This window comes from Oryctolagus cuniculus, chromosome 6 (assembly GCF_051225735.1).
Source record: "Oryctolagus cuniculus isolate XC-2025 breed Fujian yellow rabbit chromosome 6, ASM5122573v1, whole genome shotgun sequence".
Taxonomy (NCBI): Eukaryota; Metazoa; Chordata; class Mammalia; order Lagomorpha; family Leporidae; genus Oryctolagus; species Oryctolagus cuniculus.
Window position 1 is genome coordinate 120,154,777 of NC_142872.1, and position 15,368 is coordinate 120,170,144.

The 15,368-nt window shown below is 40.3% G+C and overlaps 1 protein-coding gene across 3 annotated transcripts in view; it reads right to left on the reverse strand.

Moving 5' to 3' along the window:
* Positions 1 to 513: 513 nt before the first annotated feature.
* The window catches only part of CDH17 (cadherin 17), an 88,142-nt gene continuing 73,287 nt past the window's right edge, over positions 514 to 15,368 (reverse strand). For 2 of the 3 annotated variants that reach the window (XM_089335531.1, XM_002710691.6), the window contains exons 15-18: positions 13,826 to 14,065; positions 3,341 to 3,457; positions 3,092 to 3,205; positions 514 to 1,458 (exon numbers count right to left, since the gene is read on the reverse strand). In XM_089335531.1, coding sequence (XP_089191657.1) covers positions 1,358 to 1,458; positions 3,092 to 3,205; positions 3,341 to 3,457; positions 13,826 to 14,065 — 572 coding nt within the window. In that variant the 3' untranslated portion in view covers positions 514 to 1,357. The remainder of the gene's footprint in view (positions 1,459 to 3,091; positions 3,206 to 3,340; positions 3,458 to 13,825; positions 14,066 to 15,368) is intronic. The other variant, XM_070075290.2, reaches the window with a different exon arrangement.

Genomic DNA, 15,368 nt, shown 5'->3' on the forward strand with positions numbered 1-15,368 from the left:
TTTTTAGTCTTTGAATGTGAGCTAAGATAGGAGATACCTTTACCATTAAGCTTCCCATAAGCCCTGTGTGAAAAGTCAGGTTAGAGTTTGAAGCACAGTATAATAGAAGAAAGTGATCCTGAGCACTTCAAAACAGACTCTGGATATTTACTTATCTTGCCTTTTAAAAATACAGATCATGAAGAAGATTATTTGTGAAAAGTCCAGCCCTTAGCCTGCTTGAACATCTTTCACAGTTGGGTTCATCATGGTTTAAATTCCATGTTCAAATCAGGAGCTGGAGGATAGCTCCAAGTCCAGAATGCTTTGACATTTCTAAGGTTCTTGGATTTAAAACTTCTGGCATACTTCCCTAGAACACCTGGATCCATTATCAAGGAATTTTATTTTACTGTGGGGCTCTCCACATGTGCTAATTCTACAGGGGAGGCAGTTTTGATAAACAGTAGGTAACCGTTGTTAGGCAGTCCATCCCCTAAACAGATGAAAAGAACCAGAAAACACAGCCAAAGAGACTGAGCAGGGCCACAAAAACCACCACAACCAACATTTATTCTTGACTTTTGTCACTGCTCCTTTCATGCTTCCTCATTTTCTTCCACATGTTAAATATATAATAACCAAAGTTTTATTAATACACAAATAGAGACGACACATGCAGCATATAGCATGATGGGTAGTGAGTAGACTTGAGCCACCTGTTGGCTCCAGTACCGAGGTTTGGGAAGGAGGCCTCTGTGGAAACAATAACTTTGTTCCATACATCCCCAATCCCCAAGTTGATGAACTTCAGTCAAAGAGCACCCATCAGCCATGCGGGGTTAAAGACAGTTAATAACAACACAGAAGAGTTCCTGTTGGTACTAAGGGACAAGGATGCTCTTTTATTTTTTCCTCCTGAGGCCGCTCTTTTTTCTTTTCTCTGACAAATGTTATAAATTCAGTGAGCTCTACCAAAGGAGATATTGATGAAGGGAACACAGGTTGGAATGAGAAAAAGCATAAATGGAATCCAGGAAGTTCTGTAGTAGACAACTGATAAATCTTCGTGATGAAGAAAAAAAAAAATGTACAGGGAATTTAATCAGCACATCCTTCCCCAAAGGAGAAAACCACAGACATTTCTGGTTTGGGGGTTTGCAGAAGGGAAAAATGTCATGGGAAAATGGAAAATCTCTCTAATGTCCATGGCACATGAAACATATAAGTAGTATAAAATTAAATGGCAAGAAGGAATATCTGTAAATATTCCTCTGCTGTAAATATTCATCTGCTGGATGAAAAGTAAAATTATGAGACTAACTGCTGTGTTATTGAAATAGCACTTGATGTATAAACTTAAACATTGCTTTCAAAATCAGCTTCTCAGGGGTCTGGCTTCAGGTGCCTGAGCATTTTCAACATTATCTTTGCTGTTATTCTTCTTCATGCGGATAAACACGACTGCTAAAATTATCCCTAAAAGAGAGAAGCCAAGGTCAAATTGATGGAATCTTAAAATGTACTGTCACATTCATTGCTGAAGCAGTATCTTGGTAGGAAAAAATGACTCATGTAACTTCGTTTTGTTTGTAGTTAAACAAAGTCTCATTGTCTTAATGAATGAGGGACTCGGGCACTGGCTTTTTTGGGTAAGTAAGTATACCACCGTAACTATGAGTGTGCATCAAGTTCAAAATCATTCCTAACCTGAGTCTAAGCATGAGTATAAGCATCTTACAGAGCTCCTGAACATATAGACCCTCAATAAATATTGATGCCTGTCCTTCTTCCCCTTCTTTATGGATCCAGGCTATGCTACTGAGTAGAAAACCTAAAATACCTAAGCTTTCTGGTTTCTCCCATCTCAGCAGTAAATATGTACTGTCAGTCAGGGCCCATGGTGAAAAAAGAGGGTTCTTCAGTTCATTTGTTTTAAAGAAATTGAGTCTGTCAGTAGGTTTACAGGAAGAATCATGGCAGAAAAGACTATGTGCTCAGAAACTCATTCGGAATCTTGCAATAATTCATTCCCTGTTTTGAAAAGAATGGGGTCTGACACTTAAAGTCCTATTGTTTCTATATATCCCCCAAATCATGCAATCTTTACTAGTGGTAATATTATGAGATTAAATGGATAAGAAAATTGGTCCAGAAATTCAATCCATTCAAGATGCGAGAACAAATACTGTAAGAAAAAGCATAGAAGTAGAGCTCCATTGGTATGAAAGGTACACAGTAGTGCATAGGGAGACACGATGGTACCATGCACATGTTAGGGTGGGTCACGGCCATGTCATAAGGACTTTGTACTTAAGAATATAAGGAAATAAGATCCCTGTTAGACCCATAATCAAGAGTTCACATTGGCAGGTTAAGGTTAGAAAAGGCCAGAGGTAGAGAACAACCAGGAATATTTACAATTATCCCAGTTCTTCATTCAAGAGAGAAAGGACATGAAACTGTGCTTATAAATTAATGGAATATATATTTCTAATACATTTGTTTTGAAGACAACAGTTGAAAGAGGGTAGTTACTGTAGTGAGCACTGAGTTGTTTCTAGGGGGAAGGGAGGGAGCGCCAGTGTGAGACAGAAGAGGGGACTCTGCTTTGTGGCCAGGGGCCATAGCAGTCAAGGCTGTGATACAGTAGAGTTATTCTGGGTCATAAAGAACAGGGTCCACAGTCATGAAGATATACAAAGGGAAGTTCTACAGCATTTCAGGTACATTAGCATTTCCATGGGAAAGCTAATGTGTCTCTGTTGCAACAATGACGAACACTGTAAGATCTGGGTATGTCTTAGCCATTGGTTTTTGCAAGCATGGTGCCTGACACATAGCAGGGACACAGCTACTGCATTCCTCTCCCATCATGAAAGTTTGCTAACCAGACATAATAAACTTATGCTTTAAAGCTTTTCCTGTTTCCTAAACTAACCAATGATGCAGTGATAGGTAGAGGGTGGTACTAATGCACTGTCTTCCAACCTGGAAAATATGATGTGGTCAACTCAGGCACTAGGCAGGAATATAAATCACCAGTGGACGTCTGAGCAGCCACCAGACCAGCGCAGGACAGAAATCCTTAACTGTGAGAAGTTATACTCACCAATGATCAGAAAGGTGGTCAGGAGGATTCCAACTGCCATGCCCACAGTGGGTATTCCCGACTGTTTCGGTGCTGGCCGGAAACACCTTTCTTCCACACATGAACAGAAAGTAACTGAAAGCAGAACAGTGTTTGGTAGAGCAAATGTTCAAGTGAAAAGTGGCAGAATCCCATGTGAAACACAAGAATTCCTTCAAACTGCCCATGCTTACAGATACTATCCTAAGTTGCCCATGGCTAAATACCTACCTGGTAAAGTGACAGTCCCTTCCAAGGGTGGCCGGCCCATATCACTGATGCGGACTGAGATGTTATAAACCCTCTCCTCAAAATTTGTGTGCTTTGTAGAGAGTCTGGCATGGGTACCTACCAAAACAGAGCAAAATGAACGTCAGGAAAATGCAACTTCAGACCCCTGGATGGGCAGGAAGAAAACTCATCCTTTGCATGATATACTCAGGTTGCCTGCGAGGTATCACCTATATCCCTCCACAAATATCTTCTCATAGTGGAAAAAGAGCTAAATCTTACCGTAAGTTACAAATTCATGAGTTCTTTGTAGAAATGGATTCTAAGTACAGTTGGTCCTCATGACTTCCAATAATTATGTTGGGTTATTACAGGGTTAGGTTACTGTGAGATGCTGCTCACCTTTTCATCAACTGATCCATACATCACCTCATTTTCTGTGTATTTGTTTAAAGACACCTTATTTAATAATAATGTTGACTCACTATTAAACTCATAACCAACAGGACTGGAATTCATACCTGAGCAAAGCTTATTTAAATTATGTATTTTCTTGTAGGGTGCATACATCATAGCCTCTTGCACACGGGGATAACTAGGCTTTAGCCCCATGCTTTGGAGCCATTTTAAACAACAAAATCACAAGCATGCAAAACGTTGGGTAAAAAGAACCTCTGTTAAAAGAATGACAGCTAAAACAAAAAGGCAGAGTGTCATGTTGGTCTATCTCAGCTGGGAACTTTTGTGTCTGGTAAATCAGATTTTCACTATCCATTAGTGTCCATAATGCTAAAAGCACTTTTAAGTATTGATCTTTGGATTATAAATTTTACTAAGTACTTGAATTTGTAAATATAAAATGTAAGTAATATAGATTGACTGCAAAACAATATAGCATGGGATTTGCAGAATACAGGACAGAGCATCTGTAGACCAAATCCTGAGTCTCAAATCCGCCTCTGGTTAGTTATATAACCTTGGGAAAGTTAGAACATCTGTATGTCTGAGAATCCCTTCCACTGCCAAAACAGGGAATGCATAATTTTTACTTCCTTTTTTTTTTTAACAGAAAATTAGTGCAAGGTAACACAAAATTTCAAATTTCTGAAGATAATCTTGATCTTGTTGCAATTCTTTTTTTGTACCATTCCCAAATTTTCCAGAACTTGGGAAGAGGTTTTTATACCTAAAGATCATTGTGGCAGACATTTCCAGTCCTAGCCCAGATGGAGTAACAGAGCCCAGATTTACCATCCCACCAAAAACAACCAAAATAGGTGAAACCACTGGATTTTAGACAATGAAGGATAAGGATCCCTGAAAGCAAATGATAGAAGTCCTACAATTGGCCCAGCTTACTACACAGAGAGAATATCCAGGTGTAGTGCAGGGAGAGAAAACCCAGGCCAAGCCCAGTGATGTCCCTAAGTGGAGGTAATGGAGCTGGAATAAGAGCAGATCAGGACAACCAAAAGTTCACAAAGAAGAATTCAGGGGGAGAGTGAGCCACGGAAAGTGGCCGAGGGGACCCCTCACCCCAACTTGCCTCCAGTCTTTATTTTTATTTTTTTGACAGGCGGAGTTAGAGAGAGAGAACCAGAGCAAAAGGTCTTCCTTTTTCCCTTGGTTCACCCCCGCAAATGGCTGCTACGGCCAGTGCTACACCGATCTGAAGCCAGGAGCCAGGTGCTTCTCCTGGTCTCCCATGTGGGTGCAGGGTCCAAGCACTTGGGCCATCCTCCACTGCCTTCCTGGGCCACAGCAGAGAGCTGGCCTGGAAGAGGGGCAACCTGGACAGAATCTGGCGCCCCGACCAGGACTAGAACCCGGTGTGCCAGCGCTGCAGGCGGAGAATTAGCCTAGTGAGCCGCAGCGCCAGCCCCCAGTCTTTATTTTTTTGAGATTTATTTATTTGAAAAACAAACAGAAGGGACATCTTCCCTCTGCTGGTTCACTCCCTAAATGGCTACATCGGTTAGGGCTGGACCAGACCAGACCTAGGAGCCTGGAACTCCGTCTTGGTCATCTGCATGAGTGGCAGGTGCCCAAGAACTTGAGTTATCTCCTGCTTTTCCCACGTCATTAGCAGGGAGTTGGATTGGTAGTGGAACAAGCCCAGCTCTTGAATTCCTGCTGTGCCACCATGCTGTCGCCATAGTGCCGACGAGAATATGTATATATGAAAACTACCCATAAGTGGGGAAAGCAGCACCCAACAAGACTAGAGAGAACAATCTTTGGAATCATAAAGGACCAGGAATAGCTTCTGTTCCCAAGAGCCACAGTAGAAAAATCTCAGAATTGCTGGGGCAGAGGGTAGAGCACACCAAAGGTTTTTACTTTAGCACATAGGAAAAAATGAGCCTTTAAATAAATATTGCTCTGATCTTGTCTAACAAAATGTAACTGCATTTCAGAATTGGGCTCAAGAAGGTTTCTGGGAATACAAAAATTTTGGCATCCAATATCTGGCATTTAACACTTTTTTAAAAAGCCAGACACGCAATGAAAGGAGAAAATATAATCCTAACAAAGAGAAAACTCAACCAATGGAAACCTACCCAGAAATGACACAGGGCAAGTACAAAAAAGCAGTCAAAAATATATCTTATATATTCAAGAAGTGAGAAGATTGACAGACATGGAAGATATGAAGAAGACCCAAATCTAAAAGGTTTGATTATGACAAATTCACTAGGTAGGGTTAATGGTAAATTGGGCATATAAGAAGGAGAATCAGTGAACTCAAAGATTTTAAATAGAAACTATCAAATTTAATAAAGAAAAACAGATAAAGTGAACATAGCATCAGTGAGTTTGAGACAACCTCAAGTAGCCTAATGTATATGTGACTGGAACCCTGGAAGGCAGGACAGTTGCCATGTGTATTTGGACGGGCAGGAGTGGGACAGATAACATAAGAGCTAATGTTTTTTTCTGAAAACTCTAAATCCTCAGACTCAAGATGAACAAACCTGAGGAATGAGAAAAATGAACAAAACTATAGCAAGGAACATAATTATCAAATTAGAGATAGGATACTTTAAGGCATCCAGAGGAAAACGGATACATATTCAAGAGAACAAAGAAGAAATATTACAAACCAGAACACAATGGAAAAATACCTTTAAAGTCTCGATAAATTTAAAAGTATCCCAGTCTAAAGTTCTCTGGCCATGAAAGAATAAAATTAGAAGTGTGTGATTTGGTTTCCAAATATTTGGAGAATTATTTTCTGTGTCTTTATGGTCTCTAAGTAACCCATGAGTCAAATATAAAGGAAAATAATAAAGTATTTTGAACTAATGAGAATGCATACACATCAAACTTTGTGGAAAGCAGCTAAATTAACAACTAAGATATAAATTTTCAGCACCAAATACTTATATAAAAGGTATCAAATTTATTCCTTCAACTTTCACCTTAAAAAAAGAGAATAAAACAAAACCTGAGAAGAATAAAGGAAATAATAAAGATCTGATAAGTGGAATACAAAACAGAAAATCAATGAAACAAAAAGCTAGTTCTTCAAGAATATTAATAAAATTAATAAACTTGCTAGATTTATGAGGAGAAACCCATAATTTGACAATGAGGTAGTATAACTACATATCTGCAGATAACAAAAGGATAAAAACAACATGCCAATAAACTAGGCAAATAATGAAATACATTATTGGAAAGATAATTAACAAGTGCAACCAAGAATAAATAACTTGAATGTCTACATCTATTAAAGAAACTGAATTTGGGATTGAAACTTCTCCCACAAAAAAAATTCGAGGCTGAAATGGCTTCACTGGTAGTTCTCTCAAACTTTGAGGAAATAACACCAATTTTACACAAACTCTTCCAGATCACTTAAGAGGTGGGACACTTCTGAGTCAATCTACTAGTTTAGCAGCACTCTGATTAAAAAATAAATAAATAAAAAGACACTATCAGCCGGCGCCGCGGCTCACTAGGCTAATCCTCCGCCTTGCGGCGCAGGCACACCAGGTTCTAGTCCCGGTCGGGGCGACGGATTCTGTTCCGGTTGCCCCTCTTCCAGGCCAGCTCTCTGCTGTGGCCCGGGAGTGCAGTGGAGGATGGCCCAAGGACTTGGGCCCTGCACCCCATGGGAGACCAGGATAAGCACCTGGCTCCTGCCTTCGGATCAGTGCGGTGCGCCAGCCGCGGTGGCCATTGGAGGGTGAACCAACGGCAAAGGAAGACCTTTCTCTCTGTCTCTCTCTCTCACTGTCCACTCTGCCTGTCAAAAAAGAAAAAAAAAACACTATCAACCAATAACCTCCATAAATACAAATGCAAAAAAGCTTAAAATTGTAGCAGTTTATTTTAAAATAACAATATTTCATCACTAATTGGGCTTTATCCTGGAAGTGGATGGCTGGTTTGAGATTCAATTGATGAATTACATTGTTCTACTTTTAACAGACAAAAAAGCACAAGCCACCATAAAATTATCTCATTAAATGCAAAAAAAAAAAAATCACTTTAAATAGTATACTATCCATTCCTAACTAAGAAAAAAACAACTCTCAGGAACAGAAGGAAAATCATTAGTTAATATCATAATTTAATGGTGAAAAAAAGGTTTTCTCCCTAAGATCATGAGCAAGTAAAATATTTCTGTTCTCACATGTCTATTTAACATTAGACTGAATATTTTAGCCAATAATTAGGAAAAATAAACTTGCCAGTATTCAGACAACATGATTGACTACGTAGAAAAATCTATGGAATCTAAAATAAGTGATGTCAGCAAAGTTATAGAATACAAGACCAATAGCCACAAGTCATCAGTTACAGTGTCATATTCTAGAAATATTTAAAAATTAAAATTTTAAGATAGCATCAAATATATGAAATGCTGAGGGCAAGCTTAGTAAGAACTATACAATGAAAACTGAAAAACATTGCGGAGAGAAATGAAAGATCTGCATCAATGGAGATGTACACCACCTTCACGAGTAGAAACATTCAATTGTGTTAAGATATCAGTTCTCCCCAAACTCCCCTGGAGATACAACTCAATCCAGTCATGATCTCAACAGGCCTCTCTTGGCCGAAATGGAAGCAACATTCTAACACTTGTTTAGGAACACAGAAGACCTAGAATAGATAAACTAATGTTGAAAAAGAACAAAGCTGGGAAAATTACACTGATTTCAATTCTTCATATGAGCCACAGAGGGGCCAGTGCTGTGGCACAGCAGGCTAAGCCTCTGCCTGCAATGCTGGCATCCCATACAGGTGCAGCTTTGTGTCCTGGCGGCTCCTCTTCTGATCCAGCTCTCTGCTATGTCCTGGGAAAGCAGTAGAAGATGGCCCAAGTCCTTGGGGCCTCATACCCACATGGGAGACCCAGAGGAAACTCCTGGCTCCTGGTTTTAGATCAGCCCAGCTCTGGCCGTTGCAAGCCATTTGGGGAGTGAACCAGCAGATGGAAGACCTTTCTCTCTCCCTCGGCCTCTCAATTAGATCAAAATACATTAAAAAAAAAATAGCCACAGTAATTAAGATCATATGGTTTAGGCTGGCATTGTGGCACAGCAGGTTAAGCCACCTCCTGTTATACAGGCATCCCATATGAGTACTAATTCAAGTCCAGGCTGCTTCACTTCTGATCCATTTCCCTGTTGATCAGCCTGAGAAAGCAGAGGAAGGCGGCCCAAGTACTGGAGTCCCTATCACCCACACGGGAGACCTAGATGAAGTTCCAGGCTCCTGGCTTTGGCCTGGCCCAGCCTCAGCCATTTGGGGAGTACACCAGCAGATGGAAGAAATCTCTCTAATTCTGCCTTTTGAATAAATTTAAAAAAAAAGATATTAAGACATTTGTTTATTTGACAGAGAGAGCAAGATCTTCCATCTGCTGGTTAACTCCCCAGATGGCAGCAATGGCGGGAACCGTGCCAATCTGAAGCCAAGAGCTTCTTCTGGATCTCCCACGTGGGCGCAGGGGCCCAAGGACTTGGGCCATCTTCTACTGCTTTCCCAGGCCATAGCAGACAGCTGGATGGGAAGTGGAGCATCTGGGACTATAGAACCAGTGCCCATATCAGATGCTGGCACTGTAGGCAGCGGCCCAATAAAATATATTTTTTTAATCATATGGGATTAAACAGAAAAGAATGTTTAGAAATAGTACGTGTGTGTGTGTGTGGTCACTTGATTTTTGTAAGGTTAACAATATAATGTGAAAAGGACAATGTTTGAAATTAATGGCATTGGAACAACTAGACATATTAAAAGAAATGTACTGGGGCCTGCGCTGTGGCATAGCGGGTAAAGCTGCTGCCTGCAGTGCCGACATCCCATATGGGTGCCAGTTTGAGTCCCGGCTGCTCCACTTCCGATCCAGCTCGCTCTGAGCCAGGTGAAGTAGTACTGTACCCCAGCCAGCATCCCCAGGGTCAGACATAGGGAAGCTAGCCCACCTCAGCAACAGACAACAGCAGGGTGAGCACTGCCCAACCCCCAGGCTGCATTAGATGTGGTGGTCTGAGGGCTCCCAATGCGATCCAGCATCATGGCATTTTCAGACACAGGGAAAGGAGTCCAAGCCTACCACAGGTCCAGGAAGTAGCTTGTAAGATGGACTACCCATTTTTAGGCACTTCCCTAGTTCATACAAATATTTCAACTGTAGATCTGGGACAAATTCACTTTTGGAAGTATTGCTAAGACCGAGTAAAAACACATCAACAGCAAACCTGGGGGCAAACCACAACTTACGGTGATATCTAGTACTAAAATAACAGAAGTATCACAGGCTCAGAGAAATTTCTGGGACGATCATTGAGTAAAACTGAAAGTAGATCTTTGTGACAATCAAGAGTGGGGATGGGAGAAGGAAGAGGGAGTGTTTCAGCATGGGCAGGAGGGAGGGTAGAGTGGGGAGTATCACTATGTTCCTAAATCTATATATATGAACTACATGGAGCTTGTATAGCTTATAAAAATTTAAATAAAATGTCTAGGACAGCCACTGTCACTATAATAAATCCTTCAATGCTCAGACAATGCTGTATACCAAGAAGCATCAGAAATTTCCAGGGAACCATGGCCTCTCCTAAAGAGTGAAAGAAGGTGCCAGAAACTAGCCATCTAGGAATTTAAACCCACAAATGCCCACATGAATATTTCAAAATAGCTGTTTTAAAGAAATCCAACAAAACTTGAGAGCATACAGGAATTCTTCAATATTCTAACAGATTTGACAGATGGAAGTAACTATATAAGTCGCAGAAATCCTGCAGATGCAAAGTACACTAAGTGAAATCTGAAAATGCTACAGAAGGCGTCAATAACAGAATAGATCAAGCAAAAGAAAGAATACAAACTTGAAAATAAGCTATTTGAAAATACACAATGAAGGAGAAAAAAAGAAGGAATGAAGAAAGCTCATGGGAAATATGGGATAGCATGAAAAGAACAAATATTCAAGTTATTGAGATCCAAGGCAGATTTGGCAACACCAAAGGGGTCAAAAGCATATTCAATAATACCAGAAAACTTCCAAAACCTAGAGAAAGATACAAGGATCCAGGCACAGGACAGTCAAAGGTCACCAGTCAGATTCAATCCAACCATATCCCCCCCCCCAGACATATTATTATCAAGTCCTCCAATGATAAAGATTAAGAGGGGATTCTCAGAGTTGCGAGAGAAAAGAAGCAAATAGCACCATAAAGGGTATTAACTTGCCTGACTGCAGATTTCTCAGCAAAAACCTTATAAATCAAGAGGGAATGAGAAGAGACTTTCATAGCACTGAAGGAAAAAAATTGTCAACTAAGAATACTGAATCCAGAAGTTTCCTTCAGATATGAGGAAGACGTAAAGATACTCCCTGACAAACAAAAGCTGAGAGAATTTATCTCCACCGGACCTGTTCTTCAAACTGGAAAAAAGAGAGGTTAACAAATAAGAAAATATCAGAAGGTAGAGAAGTCATAGGTAACAGTAACTATTGCAAACAAATTCAGAAGGCTCTAACATTGTAAACATGGTATATAAATCATTTATACCTTTAATATGAATACTAAAAATCACTACACTAAGATGTAAAAACACAAGCAATATTGAAAGAGATCAAGTGCAACATAAAATTTAAAATGTAGAGAGGAATGGATCACAAATGTACACATCTTTATTAAGATTTCTTATCTTTGCTTTTTGTTTGTCTTTTTGCCTACCTCTATAAATCAACATTAAGTTATCATTTCAAGATGGCTCATTATAGCCAGAGGAAAATTTTTGGTAAACTTCTTGGCAACCATAAAACAAGAACCTTAACACATTTACCAAAAAATAATAGTATACACTTAGAGGAAATCACTCAACCACAAAGGAAGAGTGTAGAAGAAGGAGAAGGGAACTACGATCAAAATATAGAACAAGTACCAAATTGCAATACTAAAACCTTACATATCAGTAAGTGGCACAGCAGAAGAGGCAGCCACTGTGACTACTGCATCCCATACTGGAGTGCCTGGTTGAAACAGCTGCTCTACTTCTGACCCAACTTTTTTCGAATGCCCCTGGGAAGGCAGCAGAGGATGGTCCAAGTACTCGGGCCTCTCCCACTCATGGGAGACCCAGATAGAGTTCCTGTCTCCCGGTTTGTGGGCATTTGGGGCAGGAACTAGCAGATGAAGGATCTCTCTTTCTCTCACTCTGACCTCCCCCTGCCATTCAAAAAAATGAGTAAATAAATCTTAAAGACACAGGATGACTGAATGGATTAAAAATTGGACCCAAATATTTGATACTTGTAAGAAATGTACTTTACCTCTAAGGACACACATATACTGAAAGTAAAAGCATGGAGCAAGATACTCGTTGCAAATGGAGCCCAAAAGAAAGCAGGAGTAGCCACACTTCTAATACAAATAGATTTTAAATCAAAAGCAGTAAAAAAGAGAAAAGGTCATAAAATAATAAAGGTTCAATCCAGCAAGGAGAAATAAGAATTGCAAACATATATACACCCAATATTAGAGCATACAAATATATAAGGCAAATATTTATGGGCCTAAAGGGAGTTTAACACCTCACTTTCAGAAATAGATCATCTGGACAGAAATTCAAACAAAGAAACACAGTTAAAGTGTACCCTATATCAACTGGACCTAACAGATATCCACAGAACTTTTCATCCAACAGCTGCAGGATATACGGTCTTCTAAACAGCACATAGAACATTTTCCAGGATAGATTTTATGGTAGGTCACAGAGTAAGTCTGAACGAATTTAAAGGAATAGAAATTATATCAAGTACCGTTTCTGATCATAATACAATAAAATTAGACATCAATAACAAGAGTAACCTTGGAAACAACACAATTACATGATAGCTAACCAACTTACTCTTAAACAGTCAAGGAAGAAATCCAGTGGAAAATTTTAAAAATTCATGAAATTAATGAAAATAAAAATACAACTTACCAAAAGCTATGAGAAATAGTAAAAGCAACACTAAGAGGGAAGTTTTTAACAATCAATGCCTGCATCAAAAAAAAAAAAAAAAAAAAAACCAAAAATGTTCTCAAACAATTTATCAGTGCACTTCACGGAACTAGAAAAACAAGAATAACCCAAATCCAAAATTGGTAGAGGGGAAGAGATAATAAGAGTACAAGTAAACGACATAAAGACTTAAAAAATAAATACAAAAAGCAATGAATTGAACAACTGGTTCTTGGAAGACATAAACCAAATTGACCCCTAGCTAGACTAATCAAGAAAAAAAGAGGCAAGATTCAAATACATAGAATGATAGGTGAACATGGTGGCATTACAACAGACACCATAGAAATACTTCATCCCAGGGGTTCTACTTTCAATCCAGCTCCCTGCTGATGGCCTGGGAAAGCAGTGGAAGATGAACCAAGCCCTTGGGCCCCTGCACTCACGTGGGAGACCTGGAAGAAGCTCCTGGCTTCCAATCAGCTCACCTCCAGCCATTGCAGCCATTTGGGGAGAAAACCAGTGGATGGAAGATCTCTCTCTCTCCCTATCCCTCAAATAAATAAATCTAAAAAAATTCAAAACTAATAAAAACCATGCCCATATTTCAAAACTTGCATACCAAAATAAGCTCTGAATTCTATTTCCCACCAACTTTTTGAAGTACCTTTACATATAAATATATGTTATTATAAAACTGTTAATTTTATCTTCAAAGTCCTTTTTAAAAATGATGATGAAGTCTGTTTTCAGCATTCATTGGAAATCTTGCAAATGACGCTCAGTTATCTAAGCCAAGGGGCCCCTGTGCAGTTACAATCCCTCCTCCCTCCAAAGCTGGGGGCTTTGTCGCCTTGGAAACCTTCTGTAGGAGAGTTTGCAAAGCATGACCTCCCTTCCTGGAACAGGGAAGCAAGCTCAAGCTCTGTGTTGAGTTCTGCAAACCCCCCAAGGCAAGTAAGTTCATCATCCATCATTGTTTCTCCAGATGCAGTTTTGACAACTCACCATTGATTCTGGAAACTTCCCAGTCTGTCTTTAGGCTTTCACTGCCAAGGGAAAATATGAACTGGTGACCCCGGAATGACAGCTGATCATCATCAGTGGCCTCGAAAATGAGACTTCCAGGTGCACTGAGGGGATGGCAGAAGAACAAGCCTGTGTATTCCTTGGCGAGCCGCGGGGGGTTGTCATTCACATCCTGAAGGATCAGTAGGAAATCCGTGGTGGAGCTCAAGGAGGACCTGCCTGAGGAGTTGAATGATTGAAACGTGGTGTCAGCGTGCTCACTCTCCCCTTAGATTGAGGTAGTACAAAGATGACAAGCTTGAATCATTGCTGGTTTAAAAGTCTTAGTAACAGTACCTAATATCTACGTGCTAATATTTTCCATGCATCACATCAAAACAACTCCGATGTCCATTTGCAGATGAGAATGCTGAGGCTCAAGAAGTGTGTGTGACTTGCCCAGGGTCACCCAGCTACTGAGCAGTAGACGGGTTTCTAATCCAGGAGGTCTAATCCTAGCACTCACACCTTGAGAAAACAGTAAAGAATTGCACGAATGTTCTGTGCTATGCTATAGTGTTGAAGAATACGGGTTCTGCCGCATGATCAGTTGGTAACTGTGCAATCTTGGGGAAGTTTTTCGATTTCTCAGTGTCTGGGTTTCTTTGCTCATAAAATACGTTCAGTGATGGTGCCTGCCCTGTCGTGTGGTGTGAGGAGTAAGTTACTACACTAAGTGCTGACTAGGGGCTGTCAGCAAGTTGTAAGCGCTGCTATTTTCCAGTATCTAATAGAGACTGTTTCTGCACTTTCTGATTGACCTGCGTCCGTTCCAGTGACACCTGCTTTCTTGCTTTTCTTGTCCACTGTCTTCTGTGTCCTGCCTACACCTAACTCAAGGAAGAAAAAAAAAAACCATTGCGCTCTTGAAGTCCTTTCATTTATTCACATTATCTCATTGCCGACAACTGAAAGTTAGTAGAACAGGGTGTGAGACCCCGATTTTGATCTGTGAAACTTCTAAAATGCAAGAAACCCTTAGGGCACATCCAAAGAGAAGTGTTGATCCCCGCGGGATGAGGTAGGGGAGTGCATGGCATAAAGGCTCAGCCAGAAGTCTGCTGCTGATGAACTGGGAGCTTTTAAATCAAGAGTTAAACGTACACAGCGTGACAGTGGAATGCACTCGGAGCAAGTGACAGAGACAGGGAGCCTGTGGCTGACGCCCCTCTGGAAGGCCCGTCCACTTACACCCAGGCCTCCCAGAGTCGGCGCACGGTCTGCCCTTCCACCACTGGGCTTTCATCTCACAACAGGGCTTCTGTTTTTCTGAATCTTGTAATGTGCAGGGACTGGTTTAATGATTTCCTTCTCTGTTCCTCTTCCTGGGCTTCCCATTTTCAAAGCTTATTTTAGGGATCTGCAAACTTTATTTAGTAATAATTTGCTCAACTTTTTTTTTTTTTTTTTTTTTGGTAAATCAAGCAGACATATCACTGGTAGGCATACTATTCCTGTGAGTTTATTTTTAATTTTAAAAAAC